Below are 17,927 nucleotides of genomic sequence, written 5' to 3'. Positions count from 1 at the left end.
AACTCCACAAGAGCCCAAATATGACCTTGAGTGTATTCACCTGAATTTAGAGACCGTCTCAGGCAGACTTAATGCATTAGACACTAATGACTGAAGACCAGAGGAATTGTGGGATGATATCAAGAGTATCATACATGAAGAAAGCAAAAGGTCATTAAAGATAGGGACAAAAAAGAATAAAATGGATGTCAGAAGAGGCTCTGAAACTTGCTCTTGAACATAGAGAAGTCAAAGTGACTGGAAAAAATGATATAAAAGAACTGGACAGAAAATTTCTAAGGGCAGCATGAGAAGACAAAGTAAAATATTATAATGAAATATGCAAAGACCTGGTGCTAGAAAAACCAAAAGGGAAGAACATGTTCAGCATTTTTCAAGCTGAAAAAAATCTGAAGAAAAAAATTCAAGCCTTGGATTGCAATACTGAAGGATTCTGTATATTGAAGCACTCTGGGAACATCAAAAAAAGATGGAAGAAAAACACAGTTGAAAAGCCACGATGTCAGCTTGAGGACTAAGTTGCGCCTGACCCAAGCCATGGTATTTTTAATAACTTCATATGCATGCAAACGTTGGACAGTGAATAAGGAAGATTGTAGAAGTATTGATGCATTTGAGTTATGGGGTTGGAGGAGAATATTGAAAGTTCAATGGACTGCCAAAAGAACAAACAGATCTGTGTTGGAAGAAGTGCAGCTAGAGTGCTCCTTGAAGCCAGGATGGCCAGAGTTCATCTCTCACACTTTGGACATATTGTCAGGAGGGACCAGTCACTGGAGAGGGGATATCATGTTTGGTAAGGTGGAGGGTCAGAGAGAAAGACGAAGACCCCCAACGAGATGGATTGGCCAGGTGGCAGCATCGATGGACTCAAGCGTGGCAACAATTGTGAGGTTAGCCCAGGATCAGGCAGTGCTTCGTTCTATTGTGCATTGGGTCGCTATGAGTCGGTACCAACTCGATGGCACCTAACAACAATAACAACAACAAAGTCATTTATTTTGTCTTATTTTGTTTGTGCAATTCTCACAATGTTTGATAGTCTAACAACAACATATGTTTATGAAAGTTGAATAAGGATAACCATAGAAGAATCAATGCATTTGAATTATGGAGTTGGCAAAGAATAGTGAAAGTACCATAGACCGCCAGAACAGCAAACAAGTCTGTCTTGGAAGAAGTACAGCCAGAATGCTCCTTTGAAGCGAACATGGCTAGACTTCATCTCCTGTGCTTTGAATATATTATCAGGAGGGATCAATCCCTGGAGAAGGATATGATGCTTTGAAAAGTGGGGGTTCAGCAAAAAAAGAGGAAGACTACCAACAATATGGATTGCCACAGTGACAACAACAGGGGGCTTCAACATACCAGCAATTGTGAGGATGGTGCAGGACTGGGCAGATGTCATCCTATTGTGCATAGGGTCACTATGAGTTGAAACCATCTCAGTAGCATCTAATAACAATAACACATCTTTTTAGAACAAATTGTGGTAAAAATGAGTAAAATAAATAGAGAATGTGAGTATCCTTCTGTTTCATGATGATTTACCTTAATTGCTTTCCAAAACATCAGAAACTTTTACTACTGTATTAAATCCACTAGGTTCTCAAAGGAGCTTTTTTGAAAATGAGAGGGTATGTGTGACTATTAGGTATTGCAGGCGTATAGAAAATTTAGAAATTAGAATGAGTATAGAGAGGATACCACTTCTGAAATTTGCTTCTTGTCTTTTATATCCACATATTTATGATAAATGGAATCACACTGTATGTATAATTTATTTTATATTCTGCTGTTTTCCATCAAAACTATATTGATGTATTTGTGACATTAAAAATTATGTATGCTCTTTCATGTAGCAGTTCTGTCTTTAGGAATTTAAGGGAATTATCAGGTAAGTGTGGAAGTGCAGTGGCTCTCTAGAATAAGCACTGGACTGTGACACAAGGTCTGCGATTAAAGTTCACGAGCCACGCCTCAGGATAAAGAGGAGACGTTCGTTCTGTTTCTGCAGAGATTAACACTATATACAGATAGGGTTGCTATGAGTCAGAACAGACTCAGTGGCGCTTAACAACAAATCACACAAGTAGAAAAAGATATATGTACAGTGACATTTACTGTAGCATTGTTTATTAAATAATTAGAAATAACTTCAGGAAATGGTTTGCCCATTCGATGGAATACTGTATATGTATTAAAAGTGGTATATAGATCTGGATTTATTGACATAGAAAGATATCTAGGATGTATTAAAGAGATATGGGGAAGAAAGAAAACAACATCAAACAGTTCTCCAAAAGTAAAATTGGTTAGGGCAAAACCACAACTGGTGTTTCATTGTACTGCTTTTTGTAGTCAACAAATACTGAGATCAAAGTTAGAGTGGAAATGTTCCAAAATTTATAACTTATGAAATGGATTTGAAAAAGTTTAATAAAGAGAAATTATCAATTTATGATCATGTGACATTTGTTGTTGTTAAGTGCCGTTGAATCAGTTCTAACTCATAACAACCCTGTATAGGGTTTCTGAGGAGCAGCTGGTAGGTTTGAACCGCCAACCTTGCAGTTCAGACCCACCTTGCAGTCTAGTACTTTTTTCAACATCACCACACCAGGACTCCATGTGACATGTAGGCAGCTAAAAAGTAGATTCCCTACCAGTTCTATATATAATGAAAATGAGTTGCTTTCATTAATCACCTATCAAAATATATTCTTCCTGAGCCAATGATCACCAGCAGAAGGGGATTGTTAGGGTTTCAGGGTCCCTGAGGAATGTCTCGTCCAACTCTTTTTTAGGATGAGGTAACTAAAGTTCAGAGCAGCCCTGTGGTGGTGCAGTGATTGATATCCAGGCTGGGACTGTTACAGGCACAAGAGTTCTTCTCACTATGCCAGGCCTATCTCCGCCCCTACTACTCTTATCTCCCTATGCCTGAAAACTAGTCAAGCAGTGAATTGTTCTTTGGATTTTTCTTCTCCCCAATTGAGTGTATGTCCCAAAGTTGATAGAATCCACCCCGCCATGCCTCCATCATAGGGGAAGGTTGGCATAGCTGGGGGTCAGTGTATGTAACACTGAGTACTTAACTGTAAACTCAATTTTGCTTCAACTGTGAACACATCTTGGAGAGGATGAAATAGTGATTTTTGTTGCCAAAGCTGTTCACAACTTTTTCATTAATGGACGACTCTTATGTGCCTTTAAGATTTTGCGAGGCATTATGCATTAAAATTAATTTTGAATTGAAAATAATAAATTTGTAATATTTAGTTCAGGACATGTTTATACTTTATAATTTTCGTGAACAGTGACTTTCACACAGTTCGTACCCTCATAGGAAAAAAAAGTTAGCTGAGACTGAATTTTGTTGTTAAGTGCCATCAAGTCAGTTTTGACGCCTAGCAACCCTGTACATGGTTTCCAAGAAGCAGCTGGTGAATTTAAACTACCAACCTTGTGTTTCAAACCAACTTTGTGGTCCAGTGCTTTTCCGCCCCAGCACCACACCAGGATTCTGAGACTGAATTTTAGTTTGGGAAAATTAATGTGTAAAACTCTTATTTTTATATAAAATCAATTTAGTTTTATTTAATTTTGTTTTTCTTTATTAAAATGCTACAACCACGCTTCAGAAAACTTAAACAATTTCAGGAAAGAGATGGGATTATTCATCTTTTCCTGTCATATAATGTGGCATTTTGGTATTCTTTTCATTTTTTTCCCCTAAGCAACTGAAACACAATGTTGTCTTAAGGTTATAGTTCTGGCAGAATATGACAGATTGGGCAAAAACTTATTTTCATAATTTGGCCTCCTAATGAACAGTGATCTGGTCTTTCTACTTTCTGTTTGTTTTCCCTCTACCTCTGGCAGAGTGTATCACAGCTTATTTAGCAGCATGAAGGAACTTAATTTCTGTTTTACTCACACTGTCTGATCCAGTGGACTTAACTCTGAAAAAAGAACTTCCCAAAGTTAAACTTGAAGGAAATAAAACCAATGTTTCTAATCACAATGTGGAAAGATCATTGAATTCCATTTCCTAAGGATAAGGAAAACAAAACAAAACACAAAACAGAACCTGGACATGTTAATTCTAGATCCTTGAGGCTTTTTTTTTAACTGAGCTGTGTGGACAGCAGTCCTCCTTCTGTGATGGGAAGCTCTGAATTTGGCAGGTTTGTTAGGTGGAAGGAAGGTATGTTTTCCTGCCCATTGTGGTTCTTCTAACAGCATTTTCCCCCCTGCTCTCCAGCTAAGATATGCTACTATTTTCTTATGCTTATTTATTTTCTATTCTCTTCTTATTTGCAGAGTACTCGGGTAGAGTTTGACCTGCCAGAATATTCTGTTCGTCGAAGATACCAGGATTTTGACTGGTTGAGGAACAAACTGGAAGAATCCCAACCCACTCATCTCATTCCCGTAGGTAGTTAAGTCATTACAGCTTGTTACACACTTTATTGGCATCGTCTTTCTGGGGATCAGCACCTTTCAACCCTTAGATTACGATAAACCCTTAGAGTCTATACCAGACTGACCCATAAAAAGTATGTAGAACGCTGTATGTTTATGGACACTGTATAGTGTGCTTTACCTCTTTGGTTTTAGTTTCTGATTTATTATAAAATATGACAGCCTCTTGGAGGGGGGGGCTGTTGTTGTAGCTAAGTGCCGTTGAGTTGGTTCCGACTCTCAGTGACCCTGTATAGGATTTCTGAAGAGCAGCTGGTGAGCTTGAACTGTCAGTCGTATAGTCCAATGTTTATTCACTTTCGTTGTGACAATTGAAATTTTAAGATATGGATATGGACTTTTGAAAGATTGAAGCTTGAAGGTATAAAGGTTGACTGAAGCTATCTGTGTTTTTCCTTCTCAGACACTGTTCTTGGGGTGAAATAGGCAGACTGATGCCTTAGAAAATGGCTGGCGGGGCTTTCTTTAATGAGTAGCTCAAGGAGCAGGAATCTAGCACACAATCCATTTAGCCACAGTATTTTTATTGTTAAAAACCCACCTAACCCTATTTATTATATGCTAGGGACTCCTGGTGTGACACTGTGGGTTAATGTGCCAGACTGCAAAGCTGTTTGAACTGCAAGGTCGGTGGTTCAGGTTCCTCAGAAACCCTATACAGGGTCGTTATGGGTCAGAATCGACTCGACGGCACACAACAACAACAACTACAACAACAAGGGAGCTTCAAAAAATTCATGGAAAAATGAAATGAGAAGATAATAGGATTTTTCTATGAACTTGTTTTGAAGTCCTTTTGCATAACATTTATTACTTAGACCTCTGAGACTTTCTTCTCCTGCAAAAGATGTAAAGCCTCCGAAATCACTGGAAGTCAGAACCAACTACGTGGCTCTTGAAAACAACAGTGTTTTTTAGCAGTCATGACAAGACTACTTTACCAATGTGCATACTGAGTATTTTTCTGGCTACTTTCCTTTTAGTATAAATGACAACTTTTTTTTTTTTTTTTAAATAATGATAACTATTTAGACCCCAATGTTGCTTTGGGCTCTGCGTGTTCTAGGGCAATTTGGGCCATAAAATTCTTCACAGACTCCATCTTTCAGTAAAACCCTTGATTGAACAATGACTTAGGACTACCAGCTTTCCTGTTACCACTGCACCCTTCCATCTGTCTTTCATTCCAGGGATAAAAGAGGCTGTAAAAACTACATAGAGTTTTCTTGCTGTATTATTTTTTTTTAAAGGCTGAGGCAGCCAAGTTGTACATATGATAGAAGTGATGGGACTGACCCAAGAAGACTCTTCCTCCTTGGGGAATCTCCAGTCCCTTTCCCTTTTCCCTTCTGCTCTCCACACCTGAGGTTTTGCTTTCCTGTATTTTAATTATTTTAAAACATACCTGAAGAGGGAACAAGCATTTTTGAGCATTTGGAATCATTCCTAACAACAGAATTTAAATTTGACAAAATTGACAGCTAGTGACTTTTTATTTTTTAAAATGAACTTTTAATTTTAGAACAGTTTTCGATTTGTGGATTTATTGCAAGGACAGTACAAAGAGTTTTCACATACCCTGAACCTGATTTCTCTTACTAACATGTTATTTTAGCCACTTATATGACATCTTCCATTATGACATGCTGCATTTGTCACAGTTAATGAACTGAGACTGACACATTATTTTTAACATGCAATATGTTGATTTTTCCCTAATGTCAATTTTGTGTTCCAGAAGCCCATTAAGGGTGACATGTTGCAAGGGTGAGTCAAAAATTATCCATACCCTGGTTGTAGAATTACTTTTAGTCAACTTTTAGAAAAGACAAATAAATCATAATTCAACATAATCTCCTGACTTTTCAATACACTTTGTCCATCTGTCAACAAGCTTTCATAGTTCTGTATTTAAAAATGTTTTAGACTGAGCTGTGAGCCACGAATGCATTGCTGTCTTCACTTCTTACATCAGAGATCAGTCTTTGTCCTTGAAGGGCTGCTTTCTGGAGACCAAACAGGTGAAAGTCTGATAGAACAAGATCAGGATCATAGAGAGGATGTTTTAACAGCACAAAATGAAGTTTTTGCAGAGTGTCAACAGTGTGGGCAGAGATCTTGTCATGCAAGATCACAACACCCTTGGATAGCAGTCCTTTGCATTTCATCCAAGTTTAGGCTTCAGCTCTTCTGTAAGCATCTCACTTTAATGAGCACTGTTGATTATTGAACCTTGTTCCTGGTAGTGTTCCAATACTGGCCCTTGAGAATCCCAGGAAACTGTAAGCATCAATTTTCCAGCTGATGGCTGCTTTTTATCTTCTTTCAAGTATCAGTCCAAATTTTGTTTGCGGATGCCCAAATGCATCTGTTCAAGCTCTTCCATAAATTGTTTTGGTACCCATCTCTCACAAAGTTTTGAAAGCCAAGTCTGTCATGGACTATTTCATTGGCAGAGCCTGGCTGATTTGCCACTTAATCCACTGTCACTCGTCTGTTTGACAGAATCCTTTCACGTGCACAGTGTTGTCATCTGCTGTGGATGTGGATGGGCATTTTAATATAACTGGAGTGTGGATAATTTTTTACTCCCTCCCGCATACATTTAATCATCACATCTCCTTAGACTTTTTTTGAGTGTGACAGTTTCTCATACCTTTCTGTTGAGTACTGGTCAGTGTTGAGGGACATTGTGGAAGCTGCTAATTGGGATTTGTGTGATGTATTTTCTCATGATTGTTGTTCGATGCTGTCAACTCTGCTCTGACTCATAATGACCCTATTGTGTGCAACAGAACAAAGTACTGCCTGGTTTTTTTTTTGAGCCCATTGTTGCCGTCACTGTGGCAATCCATCTCGTTTTAGGGGTCTTTCACTTTTTAGCTGTTGTTTTACTTTACCTAGCCTGATGTCCTTTTCCAGGGACTGGTCCCTCCTGAAAATATGTCTGAAGTATGAGAGACAAAAGCTTGCCATCTTCGCTTCTAAGGAGCATACTCGCTCTACTTCTTTCAAGACAGATTTGTTTGTTCTTCTGTCAATCCAATGTACTTCCAGTATTCTTCACCAGTATCATAATTCAAATGCATCAATTTCTTCTTTGGTCTCCTCTATTCATTGCCCAACTTTCACATGCATGTGAGGTGATTGAAAATACCCTGGTTTACATCAGGTGCACCTTAGTCCTCAAACTGACACCTTTGAGCTCTTTAAGGAGGTCTTTTGCACACTTTTAGACTAGTGGTGGTTCTCGTGGTTAGATGGGTAATATGGAGTCCTGGTGTGGCACTGTGGGTTAATGCCCCAGACTGCAAAGCCGTTTGAACTGCAAGGTTGGCACTTCAAGCTCACCAGCAGCTCCTCAGAAACCGTATACAGGGTCGCTATGGGTTGGAACCGATTCGATGGCACTTAACAACAACAACACTATGTTTTTAAGAGGACAGCCCCAGAGGTAAAAGTCCCATTCATATCCATATTGAGGTTTGTTGTTGCTGTTGTTAGGTGCCATTGAGTTGGTTCCGACTCAGAACCAATTTTATTCATTTCCGAGGCTGTAAATCTTCCCAGGAGCAGAAACCTCATCTTTCTCCTGTGCAGTATCTGGTGGTTTTGAACTGCTGACCTTGTGGTTAACAGTCTAGTGTTTATTCTGTAGCATCACCAGCATGCCTATATTAAGGATTGTTGTTGTTGTTAGGGTACTGTTGAGTCAATTCTGACTCGTAGTGACCCTGTTCACAACAGCTCCTGTGTCACCCTCACAATAGCGGTTATGTTTGAGCCCATTGTTGCTGCCACTGTGTCAGTCAAGCTTGTTGAGGGGCTTCCTATTTTTTTTTTTGTTGACCCTCCACTTTAACAAGCACGATGCCCTTCTCCAGGGACTGGTCCCTCCTGAAAGCTTGTCTAAAGGACGAGAGGCAAAATGTTGCCATCCTGACCTGTACTTCTTCCAAGACAAATTTGTTTGTTCTTCTGACAGTTTGTGGTACTTTTCAGTATTCTTCACCAACACCATAATTCAAAAGCATTGATTCATCTTTGGTCTTCCTTATACATTGCCTAACTTTCATACATATATGAGACGATTGAAAATACCGTGGTAGGGATCAATTGCACTGTAGTCCTCAAACTGAAATCTTTACTCTTGAACACTTAGATCAATGTTATCCATAGTTTCTTATGATCCACACAGCGGAATGCCTTCGCATAGTCAGTGAAGCACAAGTAAGCATCTTTCTGGTATTCTCTGCTTTTGAGCAAGGTCATCTGATGTCAGCATTGATGTCCCTAGTTCCACATGCTCTTCTGTATTTTGACATACTATCAAAATTATCCAGGAACTGTGGTGTGTAGTGGATTATGGCTGGGCTGCTAATCACATGGTCAGTAGTTTGAATTTACCAGTCATTCCGATGGAGAAAGGTGAGGCATTCTGCTCCCGTAGAGATTTACAGCCTTGCAGACGCTAGGCAGGGCCACTATGAGTTGGGACCAACTCAACGCATACCACCATCACCACCACGAAAATGATCACTGTTGATGTTAATCGTCATCACCTTGCTTGAAGCAGTGTTTGTCAGGTTTCTTCGCTGTACAGTTACATTTCTGTCTTTCCTTTTCATACTTTATTCTTTGGATGGAAGTTACTCTTCATGTGCTGCTAGGGAGTGAGAGTTATGCTTCACCTCTTGGCAGCTCCTGAGTTTGGTACTTACAGATGCAGAGTGACACAGTGACACCTACTGGTAAAGAATAGTGATGCTCTTCTATTAGGCACTAGGAAGCCAGTCCTGGAAGAGAATGGAAGTTTCTAGAATCTCCACGGTGGAGCCAGAGTATCTTTGTATGGTTTCCTACGGTCTCAGTAGAAACAATAGGAAGTAGGAAGGTACTTTAAAAGCAGTGAGCAGAAGTTTTTTCATAAATACTGGTATGCTTATATCTATGGTAGAGAGAATTTTAATATATGAGATCATCTCTTATTTAAACATGACAGCCAAGCCAACAAGTTCTTTTTCCCCTGACAGAAGTTCATCTTACAGCAACTTTTCCAGAGGTGTCTATTAGTCTCTTTGGCTGGTGGATGCCTTTGGGAGTTGAAGGGTTATAAGATAGACAAGAGACCCCTGCCTTGGGTGGGTCTCTTTTTGTTCAGAGACAGTAAACATGCAATGTATTTATTATTTGAATTTTCATTTCTTTCTTAAAAGCAGATTTATTGATATAATTCACATGTCACACAAGCCATCTATTTAAAGTACATCATTCAAAAGCTTTTAGTATATTTATAGAGGTATGCAACTCTAGAGTCACCATAATCAATTCTAGAAGCTTTTCATCACCATCAAAAGAAACCTTGTACCTTTAGTAGTCACTCCCAAAGCCCTCATCTCCTCCAGTATTTGGAAACCACTAATCTACTTTCTGTCTCTTTAAGTTTGCCTATTTTAGATTTTTCATTTAAATGGAATCATATACTATGTGGTCCTTTGTGATGGGGTTCTTTAAATTAGCATATTTTTAAGGTTCATCCACATTATAGTATGTATCAGTACTTTGTCCCCTTTTATTGTCAAATAATATTGTGTTTATCAGTTGATGGAAATTTCTGTTGTTTTTACTTTTTGTGTGTATTTTGTATGAATTATTTAAGATAGCACTTCTAGCCAAAGTGTTTGTGACTCACACAATGATTGGCTAGGACTAAGCAGATAAGATGCTTGTGGTTCACCAGTGAGATTGGACAGCTTGCTACCTATGTAAATAAGGTACATGGCACCCTAACTGGGAAGTTTTTTTATAAATGAAGAAACAGGTACTAAGAGATTATAGAACTTACCCAAAGTGTATGATCAGACAGCTAGGAGAAGCAAAGGTGAAGATGAACCTAGAAAGGAGTCTTGACACTTGAGACTTACATTGTACCGACTCTCCTAAAGGCTTTTCAGGTTGAAGCTTTCATATTCCCTCTCACACAAACTACTTCATTTCCAAGGGTGTTGACACTGTCAGATTCCTAAATTTTAAAAAGGTTTTGTGTTATAAATCTGGGTAGCTTCTTGGCTTTCTCCACTGCTGGTGCAGTAATCTGCCTTTGTGGGTCCTGGTGTGGCGCTGTGGGTTAATGTACTGGATTGCAAGGTCGGTTTGAGGCATAAGGTCGGCTCACCAGCCACTCCTCAGAAACCCTATACAGGGTCACTAAGAGTCAGAAGCTACTCGACAGCACTTAACAACAGTGGTAGTCCTTGTTGTTGTGGTTGTGCCATCAAGTCGGTTCCAACTCATAGGCCAGTATAGGGTTTTCAGGGAGTGGCTGGTGAGTTTGAACTACTGACCTTACACTTAGCAGTCCAGTGCTTATCTTACAGTACCACACTAGGACTCCTTAAGGATCTATAATTAAAAAAAATAAAAAGAACAACTCCTTATTTTTGTAGTATTGGGAGATTGTGGAGTCAGTTGCCCATGTATAATTTACCACTTTAAATGTGAATTGGTAGATGGGCCTAGCATTAGAGAATATGTTAATTTAAGTTGCCACTTATCATAAGAAGGAAAAATAACATGATTATCTTGATGGATCCAAAAAGCGTGTACACTTTGACTTGGCCATCCTTGTCTTGACTTAGTCCCTAAATGGACTGGTGCATTGTCTAGGGTGCATCTGCAGCAGCTGTTAGTAATGCCTCAGAGCTGTAATCAGTTCACCTGTAAGTGATTAGGGGAGCTGATGGCTACGTTGTCATGGAGTCCTATGCTGCAGGACTGTGGAACAATGCAATGATTTTCCTGTAGCATACATTCATCCATACGATTAAATCCAGAAACCGAGTGTTGAGTGACAAAAGCAAGCTCAACAAACACCTTGCATAAACTCTATATATGGGGTGGTGAACCAAAAATTTGAGCTCATGTTCCCTTGCAGAAGGTGGGGCAAAGTGGGGATCTGATCAGGAACCAGTAGACAGAGGAATTTATCAGTGGCCCAACTCTGTTTGTCAAGTTGAGTAATAGATGAATGAGCACTGGTATCATTGCTTTGCTGTCTGAGTTAGGGGTTGCATGTAATATGTTCACCTATTTTTCATAATTAAAACACTTAAGATTTGTGGACAGTGGATACTTTCTTTCCTTGTGGTGGTAATACCAAGGAAGATCTTTTATTTGTTTGGTAATCTGCTACAGAAATAGGACACCTTAGATTAAAGCTCAAAGATCCCTTGGTAACCAGAGAGTATTCTAAGTCACCAACAATGTTGGCTCAACGTAAATGAGATGGAGAAATTGATTTGAGTAAGGAGAGTAAGGAAAATTATATTTTTAAGAACTTTGGAGCGTAAATCTAAACAAATAAAAATAAAGTCAATTGCTTTGTTGTTAGTTGCCATCAAGTCAATTCTGACTCATAGCGACCCTGTGTACAACAAAACAGGCACTGCCTGGCCCTGCACCATGGTTGCCATGTTTGAGACCATTGCTGCAGCCACTCTGTTAGTCCATCTCATTGAGGGTCTTCTTTTGTTGCTGACCCTGTACTTGTCCAGACACGATGTCGTGATCCCTCCTGATAGCATGCCCAGTGTATATGAGACAAAGTTTCATTATCCTTGCTTCTAAGGAGCATCTGGCTGTACTTCATCCAAGACAGTTCATTCTTTTGGAAATCTGTGGTATATGCAATACTCTTCAATAGCATAATTCAAGAGTATCAATTCTTCTTTTGTCTTCCTTATTCATTTTTCAGCTTTCACATGCATCTGAGGCATAAGGTACAGCTTTGGTCAAGTGCACCTGAGTCATGAAAATGACATGTTAGCTTTTTAACACTTTAAGGAGATCTTTTGCAGCAGATTTGCCCAATGTAATCCATCCATTGATTTCTGGACTTCTACTTTCATGGATGTTGATTGTGGATCCATGCAAAATGAATTCCTTGATAAATCCAATATTTTCTTCATGCTGCTCATTGATCCAGTTATGAGGATTTTAGTTTTTTCTATATTAAGGTGTAATCCATACCAGAGGCCTTGATTTTCATCAGTAAATGCTTCAAGTCCTCTTTACTTCAAGCAAGATTTTGTCATTTGCATATCACAGATTGATGAGTCTTCCTCCAATCCTGTTGCTGTGTTCTTTTTATAATTCAGCTTCTTGGATTATTTGCTTAGCATATAGATTGAATAAGTAATATGAAAGAATACAACCCTGACAAGCACCTTTCTGGATTTTATACCATGCAGTATCTCCTTGTTCTGTTCGAATGACTGCCTCTTCATCTGTGTACAAATTCTGCATGAGCACATTGAAGTATTCTGGAATTCCCATTCTCCACAGTATTATCCACCACTTTCTGTGATCCATACAATGGAATGTCTTTGCATAGTTGGTCAAACACAGCTAAACATCTTTTAGATATTCTCTGCTTTCAGTCAAGATCCATCTGGTTTTCTACGTCCTCTTCTAAATAACAGCTTGAATTTCTGGAAGTTCTCTGTCAGTGTACTGCTGCAAGTGTTTATGAATTACCTTCAGCAAAGTTTTATTTATGTGTAATATTAATGATACTGTTCAACAATTTCTGCATTCTTTGAGGTCACCTTTCTTTGGAATGGGTACAAATATATATCTCTTCTAGTCCATCGGCCAGGTAATTGTCTTCCAAACTTTTGGCATAGATGAGTGAGCATATCCATCACTACATCCATTTCTTTAAGCATTTCAATTGGCATGCCACCAATTTATGAAGCCTATTTTCCACCTATACCTTCATTGTATCTTGGACTTCTTCAGTAGTTTTTCAGTTCTTGATTATATGCTACCTCCTGAAATGGTTGAACATCAACCAGTTATTTTTTGTAACATTGATTTTCTGTATTCCTTCCATCTTCTTTTGATATTCCCTACTTTGCCCAGTGAACTTTTCAATATGGTAACTTGCAGCTTGATTTTTTTTGTTATGTTTTTCTTTAGTTCTTTTACTCTGAGAAATGCTGAGCATTTTCTCTGCTTTTAGTGTTCTAATGCCAGGTCTTTCACGTTTAATTTTCCTTTTGTCTTCTCAAGTTGCCCTTTGAACAAAATCTGTTCAGTTCTTGTACTTTATTATTTATTCTTTTTGATTTAGCTATTTTATGTTTAAGGGCACGTTTCAGAGTCTCTTCTGGCTTCCATTTTGGTTTTCCTTTCCTGTAGTTTTAATGATCCTTTGCTTTTGATTATGTATTATGTCTTTGGTATCATCCTGCAACTCATTTGGTGTTGAGTCATTAATGTTCAGTATGTCAAATTTGTTCTTGAGATGGTCTAAATTCAGGTGGGATAAACAAAAGGTCATATTTTGGCTCTCCTAGATTTGTTCAGATTTTGTTTTGTTTTAGCCTGAACTTGCATATGAACAACTGATAGTGTCTTCCACAGTTGGCCCCTGGCCTTGTTTTGGCTGCTGATGTGAGCTTCTTCATTGTCTCTTCTAACAGATGTAGTCAGGTTGATTCCTCTGTATTCCATCTGGCAAGTGACACATGTATACTTAACCATGTATGTTGTTGGACAAAGGCATTTGCAATGAGTAAGTCATTGTTCTGAGTTCTATCATGTCGTCTCTGGAGTCATATCTATCACAAAGTCATAGTTTCCCATTGCTTCTTTGTTTCCAACTTTTGTATGCTAATCACCAGTAATTATAAATGCATCTTGATTGCATGTTTGATTGCTTTCAAGCTGCAGAAGTTAGTTAAATAATAAATATCTTCATCTTTGGCACTCGTGGGTAGTACATAAATTTGAATAAGAATCATATTAATTCGTCTTCCTTGTATGATTGTCCAATTCAAAATAGCTAATATCAGTCCATCTCTAAGTGACTTCAAAGAGGGCTTTTTTTTTTTTTTTTTTTGCGTTGTGGTTTGCCTATGTTCTTATTTTCTGGTTTACTAGGTTGCCCCTTAAACTAAGTGGTGGTGTTTTGTTGTTAGGTGCCATTGAGTCGGTTCTTAGACTAATAGCGACCCTGTGTAGGGTTACCGAGGAGCAACTAGTGGGCTTCAGCTGTCAACTTTGTGGTTTGAAGTCCAGTGCTGATCCCATAGTGTCACACCAGAAGTCCAAATTAAGTGTCGAATCTCAAAATATTTAACTAATTGTGTGGTTTTTAAGAAAGTTTTTATTGTGAATTGAGAGCTCGTTTACATGGGAGAACATCAGCTTTACATTCATCCTGTCGCATTTCGTTTCATTGCAATGATTACAGTCCCCTCCTTGCATCATCAAACAACCAAAGGACATAGCCCCTCTCCCTCCCTGAGTTCAAAATCCCTATCCGCTCCATCTCTCCACATAATCATCTCTGCCTCCATCTCTGGTGTCCCTGTTTCTCTGGATAGGGTCCTGAACTCTGCTCTTCTTCCTTGATGGTCCGAGGGTCCTCTGCTCCTGGACTGCAAAATCAACCACTCTCCTTTTGTTACAAAATGTCTACCTTTACATTTGCAACATTCACAGTCAGTCCTGATAGCAATTATTTACTATGGAACCACAAGAGTCTTATCCCCATCTCCTTTCACCAGCTCCTTCCAGACAGGTTGGAAACCACTCAGTGGAGATTCTACCTTCCCCCCACCCTCTGGAACTAGGCTCCCTCATGAAAGCTTGTAAGCCAGTCACTTCTTGCCTTTGTAGCCCCTCATTTTGGGTAGCCAATTTCTAAGTTGCTCATCCATCAACCCTTTGTAACAAGGGGGTGGGAATGACCCTTGCTATAAAGATTTGTTCCCTCTTTTGAGCTACTACATCCATAAGCATAGGTCAAGTTCATCGAATTGTAGCAGATTACTCTTTTCCCTCTTTTTTCCACCTCTAGTCAAGTTCTGATCATCCAGCCATTGAAGCCAGGTCAAGTGGGTACTATCTACAAGTTTGGGTGTTCTTGTGCATTTCCCCTCACTTATTATCAGCTGGGTGCTTCACTCTCCTCTCTAGTCCTCTGTGACCATGTCCCTGTTCCTGGGCCCAGGAGTCCCCAAGTCTTGCCATACTGCTGGCTAACCAGGTCTCAACCCAGGTTAACAGGAGTCTGTTGAATGTGGTTGGACTTAGCTCACAATTTCATTGTTGTTTTTCCTCCACTTCCCCGTATCGGTGACCAGTGTGGTCACCTGCAAGACCACATGCCTGCTCGTATATTCTCTTTGAGTCTCAGTCTTAAAAGGGGGTTTGACCTGAGGGAACCCGACTGCTTACCTTGATGGCTCCCTGGCGAACAACTTGCTTGTTCTTATAGTAGTCAGTCAGACTGCCATTATTGTTTTTGATTTTTCCTGCTGGCCTTTCTTTCAAGAAGTATCTTCTGTTTGTATAGCTGCTCCAGGATGGTCTGCTTTCAAGTAGAAATTTCCCACCTCAGAAGATTCTGAATGGGGATTAGGATTCCACCTATGTATGGTCTTATGCAGTGCAAAGGCTCTGCAGGAAGCCTCCTTCACTGGGCAAGTTCTAGCCCCATTTTAGGTATTCCAATCAGTTATAGGCTGAAGATGGACTTACAGGCTTTCTAGGGTGATGTTTCTGGCTATTCCTTTCTCTCCCCTTCAAGTGTCTATTTTATCATAATAGGCAAGGAAAACCATGATTCAAAAGACAGCCAAGCATCTTAACATTATTTCCCCTCTTTTACCCATTCAAACCATGCCTCAATCCCTGTATCACAGAGCCCTTTTTTCCAAAGTTGAGCATACATCATTATTTACCTCTGTCCCACTTAGCCCCTACCAACCTGCCTAAATCTTCTCCCATGCCTTGTTGTTCTGCCTTGTTCTTCCATTCCCCTCCCCCTTAACTTAAATTTTTTATGTAGTTGATTTTGTTATCTTCTTTCCTTTCCTTAGACTGGTTATTTGCCCCCCCCCCCCAACTCCCAATTTTTCCTTAACTTTGCATTATATTATCTGTGCATCAAGTAATATAAAGATTATTATTTTTGTTGCTAAGTGCCATCAAGTTGTTTCCGACTCATAGTAACTTGTATAGGGTTTTCAAGGAGCAGCTAGTGAGTTTAAACCACTGACCTTGTGATCCAAACCGACCTGTGGTCCAATGTTTTATCCCATAGTGCCACACCAGGACTGCATACCAGAACTCCATACCAGTATAGATAATAATAACTATATTATTGAATTTATTGGGTAAATATCTACTAAGACTTTTTTCTGAATTCCATGGACTATGCTATAATATTTTGTTTCCTGCATTATAAAATTGGCAGAGTGGTTGTGACTAATTTCTGCAGAAGTCTGTTATTGATGACTACATAAAGTTCTGACCGATTAAGAAATGCTGTTCTTGGACAGATGGGTAGTAGGAATTATTTTCTAGCCTTATTGTTGTTCCATGTATCATCTCATCAATTACTGTGAATTTTTTTCTTTCTGTCTTCATAGCCACTCCCGGAGAAGTTTGTGGTAAAAGGTGTTGTAGATCGTTTTTCAGAAGAGTTTGTAGAGACCAGAAGAAAAGCTTTGGATAAATTCTTAAAAAGAATCACGGATCATCCTGTGCTCTCCTTCAATGAACATTTTAATGTTTTCCTCACTGCTAAGGTAAGGATAGAATTTTGCATGTTCTTCCCTAGGGCTCTTTCTTAAAAACCCTTTTCATCTCTCATAAAGTCACCTTTATGGTCCATAATAGCAGGTGTCATAAAATTGCTGCTTTTCTGGTGCCTATTTGCACTAGCAAGATTTCAGTATTAGAATGCAGGAGAAAACAAACCCTTGCACAGAGGCAGTTAGAATACTGTCACTGGCCCAAAACGTTTTTCTGTCTCAGTTCTCAATTGATTCCGTTGGACCAACAATGGGCATGGGAGGAAAAGAGCATTGTTGACTGCTTAGTAAGGGAATGCTTCATAAAACAAGGAAACTAAGGTTTAGGAAACTTGCTTGTACTTGGCTTATGTGGCCTAACTAGGATTCAAAATTGGTTCTTTGTGATTCCTGAGACCAAACTTTCTGTTTACATTATACTGACTGAGCAAGAGCACTTCAAAGTAACCATATTCCTATTAAGTAGGTATTTTCTAACGAAATATTTGTTCCTGCACATTTGGCCAAAATTCTTTGTTTTCAAAACCAAGATGATGTTTCACTGGTTTTCCTCAACACTTTGCTGTTGGTAGAACTGGCAAGAAAACCTAAGGTGCTCTACTTATTGTCTGTGGAAATGAGGTCAAGTGCTCAGACTCTCATGCCAACTTCCTTCCAGTCCCATCTGTTTAGTTTCATGTATCATATTCCCATATCCAGGCCTTAGGTCATTTGTTCCATTTTGGCAAGGGTATTGAGGCCCAGGTATTTTCCTGTTTTCTTTTTCAAAATGGCAAAATTGAAAACTATTTACAGATAACATTGATTGACATTAGAGCCTTTAGAGAC

The 17,927-nt window shown here is 39.1% G+C and overlaps 1 protein-coding gene across 1 annotated transcript in view; it reads left to right on the top strand.

Moving 5' to 3' along the window:
- Positions 1-17,927, top strand: part of SNX30 (sorting nexin family member 30) — a 154,605-nt gene that overhangs the window by 84,263 nt on the left and 52,415 nt on the right. Inside the window, exons 3-4 of the mRNA XM_006864664.1 lie at positions 4,330-4,440; positions 16,935-17,093. Of these exons, the coding sequence (XP_006864726.1) occupies positions 4,330-4,440; positions 16,935-17,093 (270 nt within the window). The remainder of the gene's footprint in view (positions 1-4,329; positions 4,441-16,934; positions 17,094-17,927) is intronic.

The sequence above is a fragment of the Chrysochloris asiatica genome, unplaced genomic scaffold (assembly GCF_000296735.1).
Source record: "Chrysochloris asiatica unplaced genomic scaffold, ChrAsi1.0 scaffold00069, whole genome shotgun sequence".
NCBI lineage: Eukaryota > Metazoa > Chordata > Mammalia > Afrosoricida > Chrysochloridae > Chrysochloris > Chrysochloris asiatica.
This window is presented reverse-complemented; position numbering and strand designations above follow the sequence as displayed.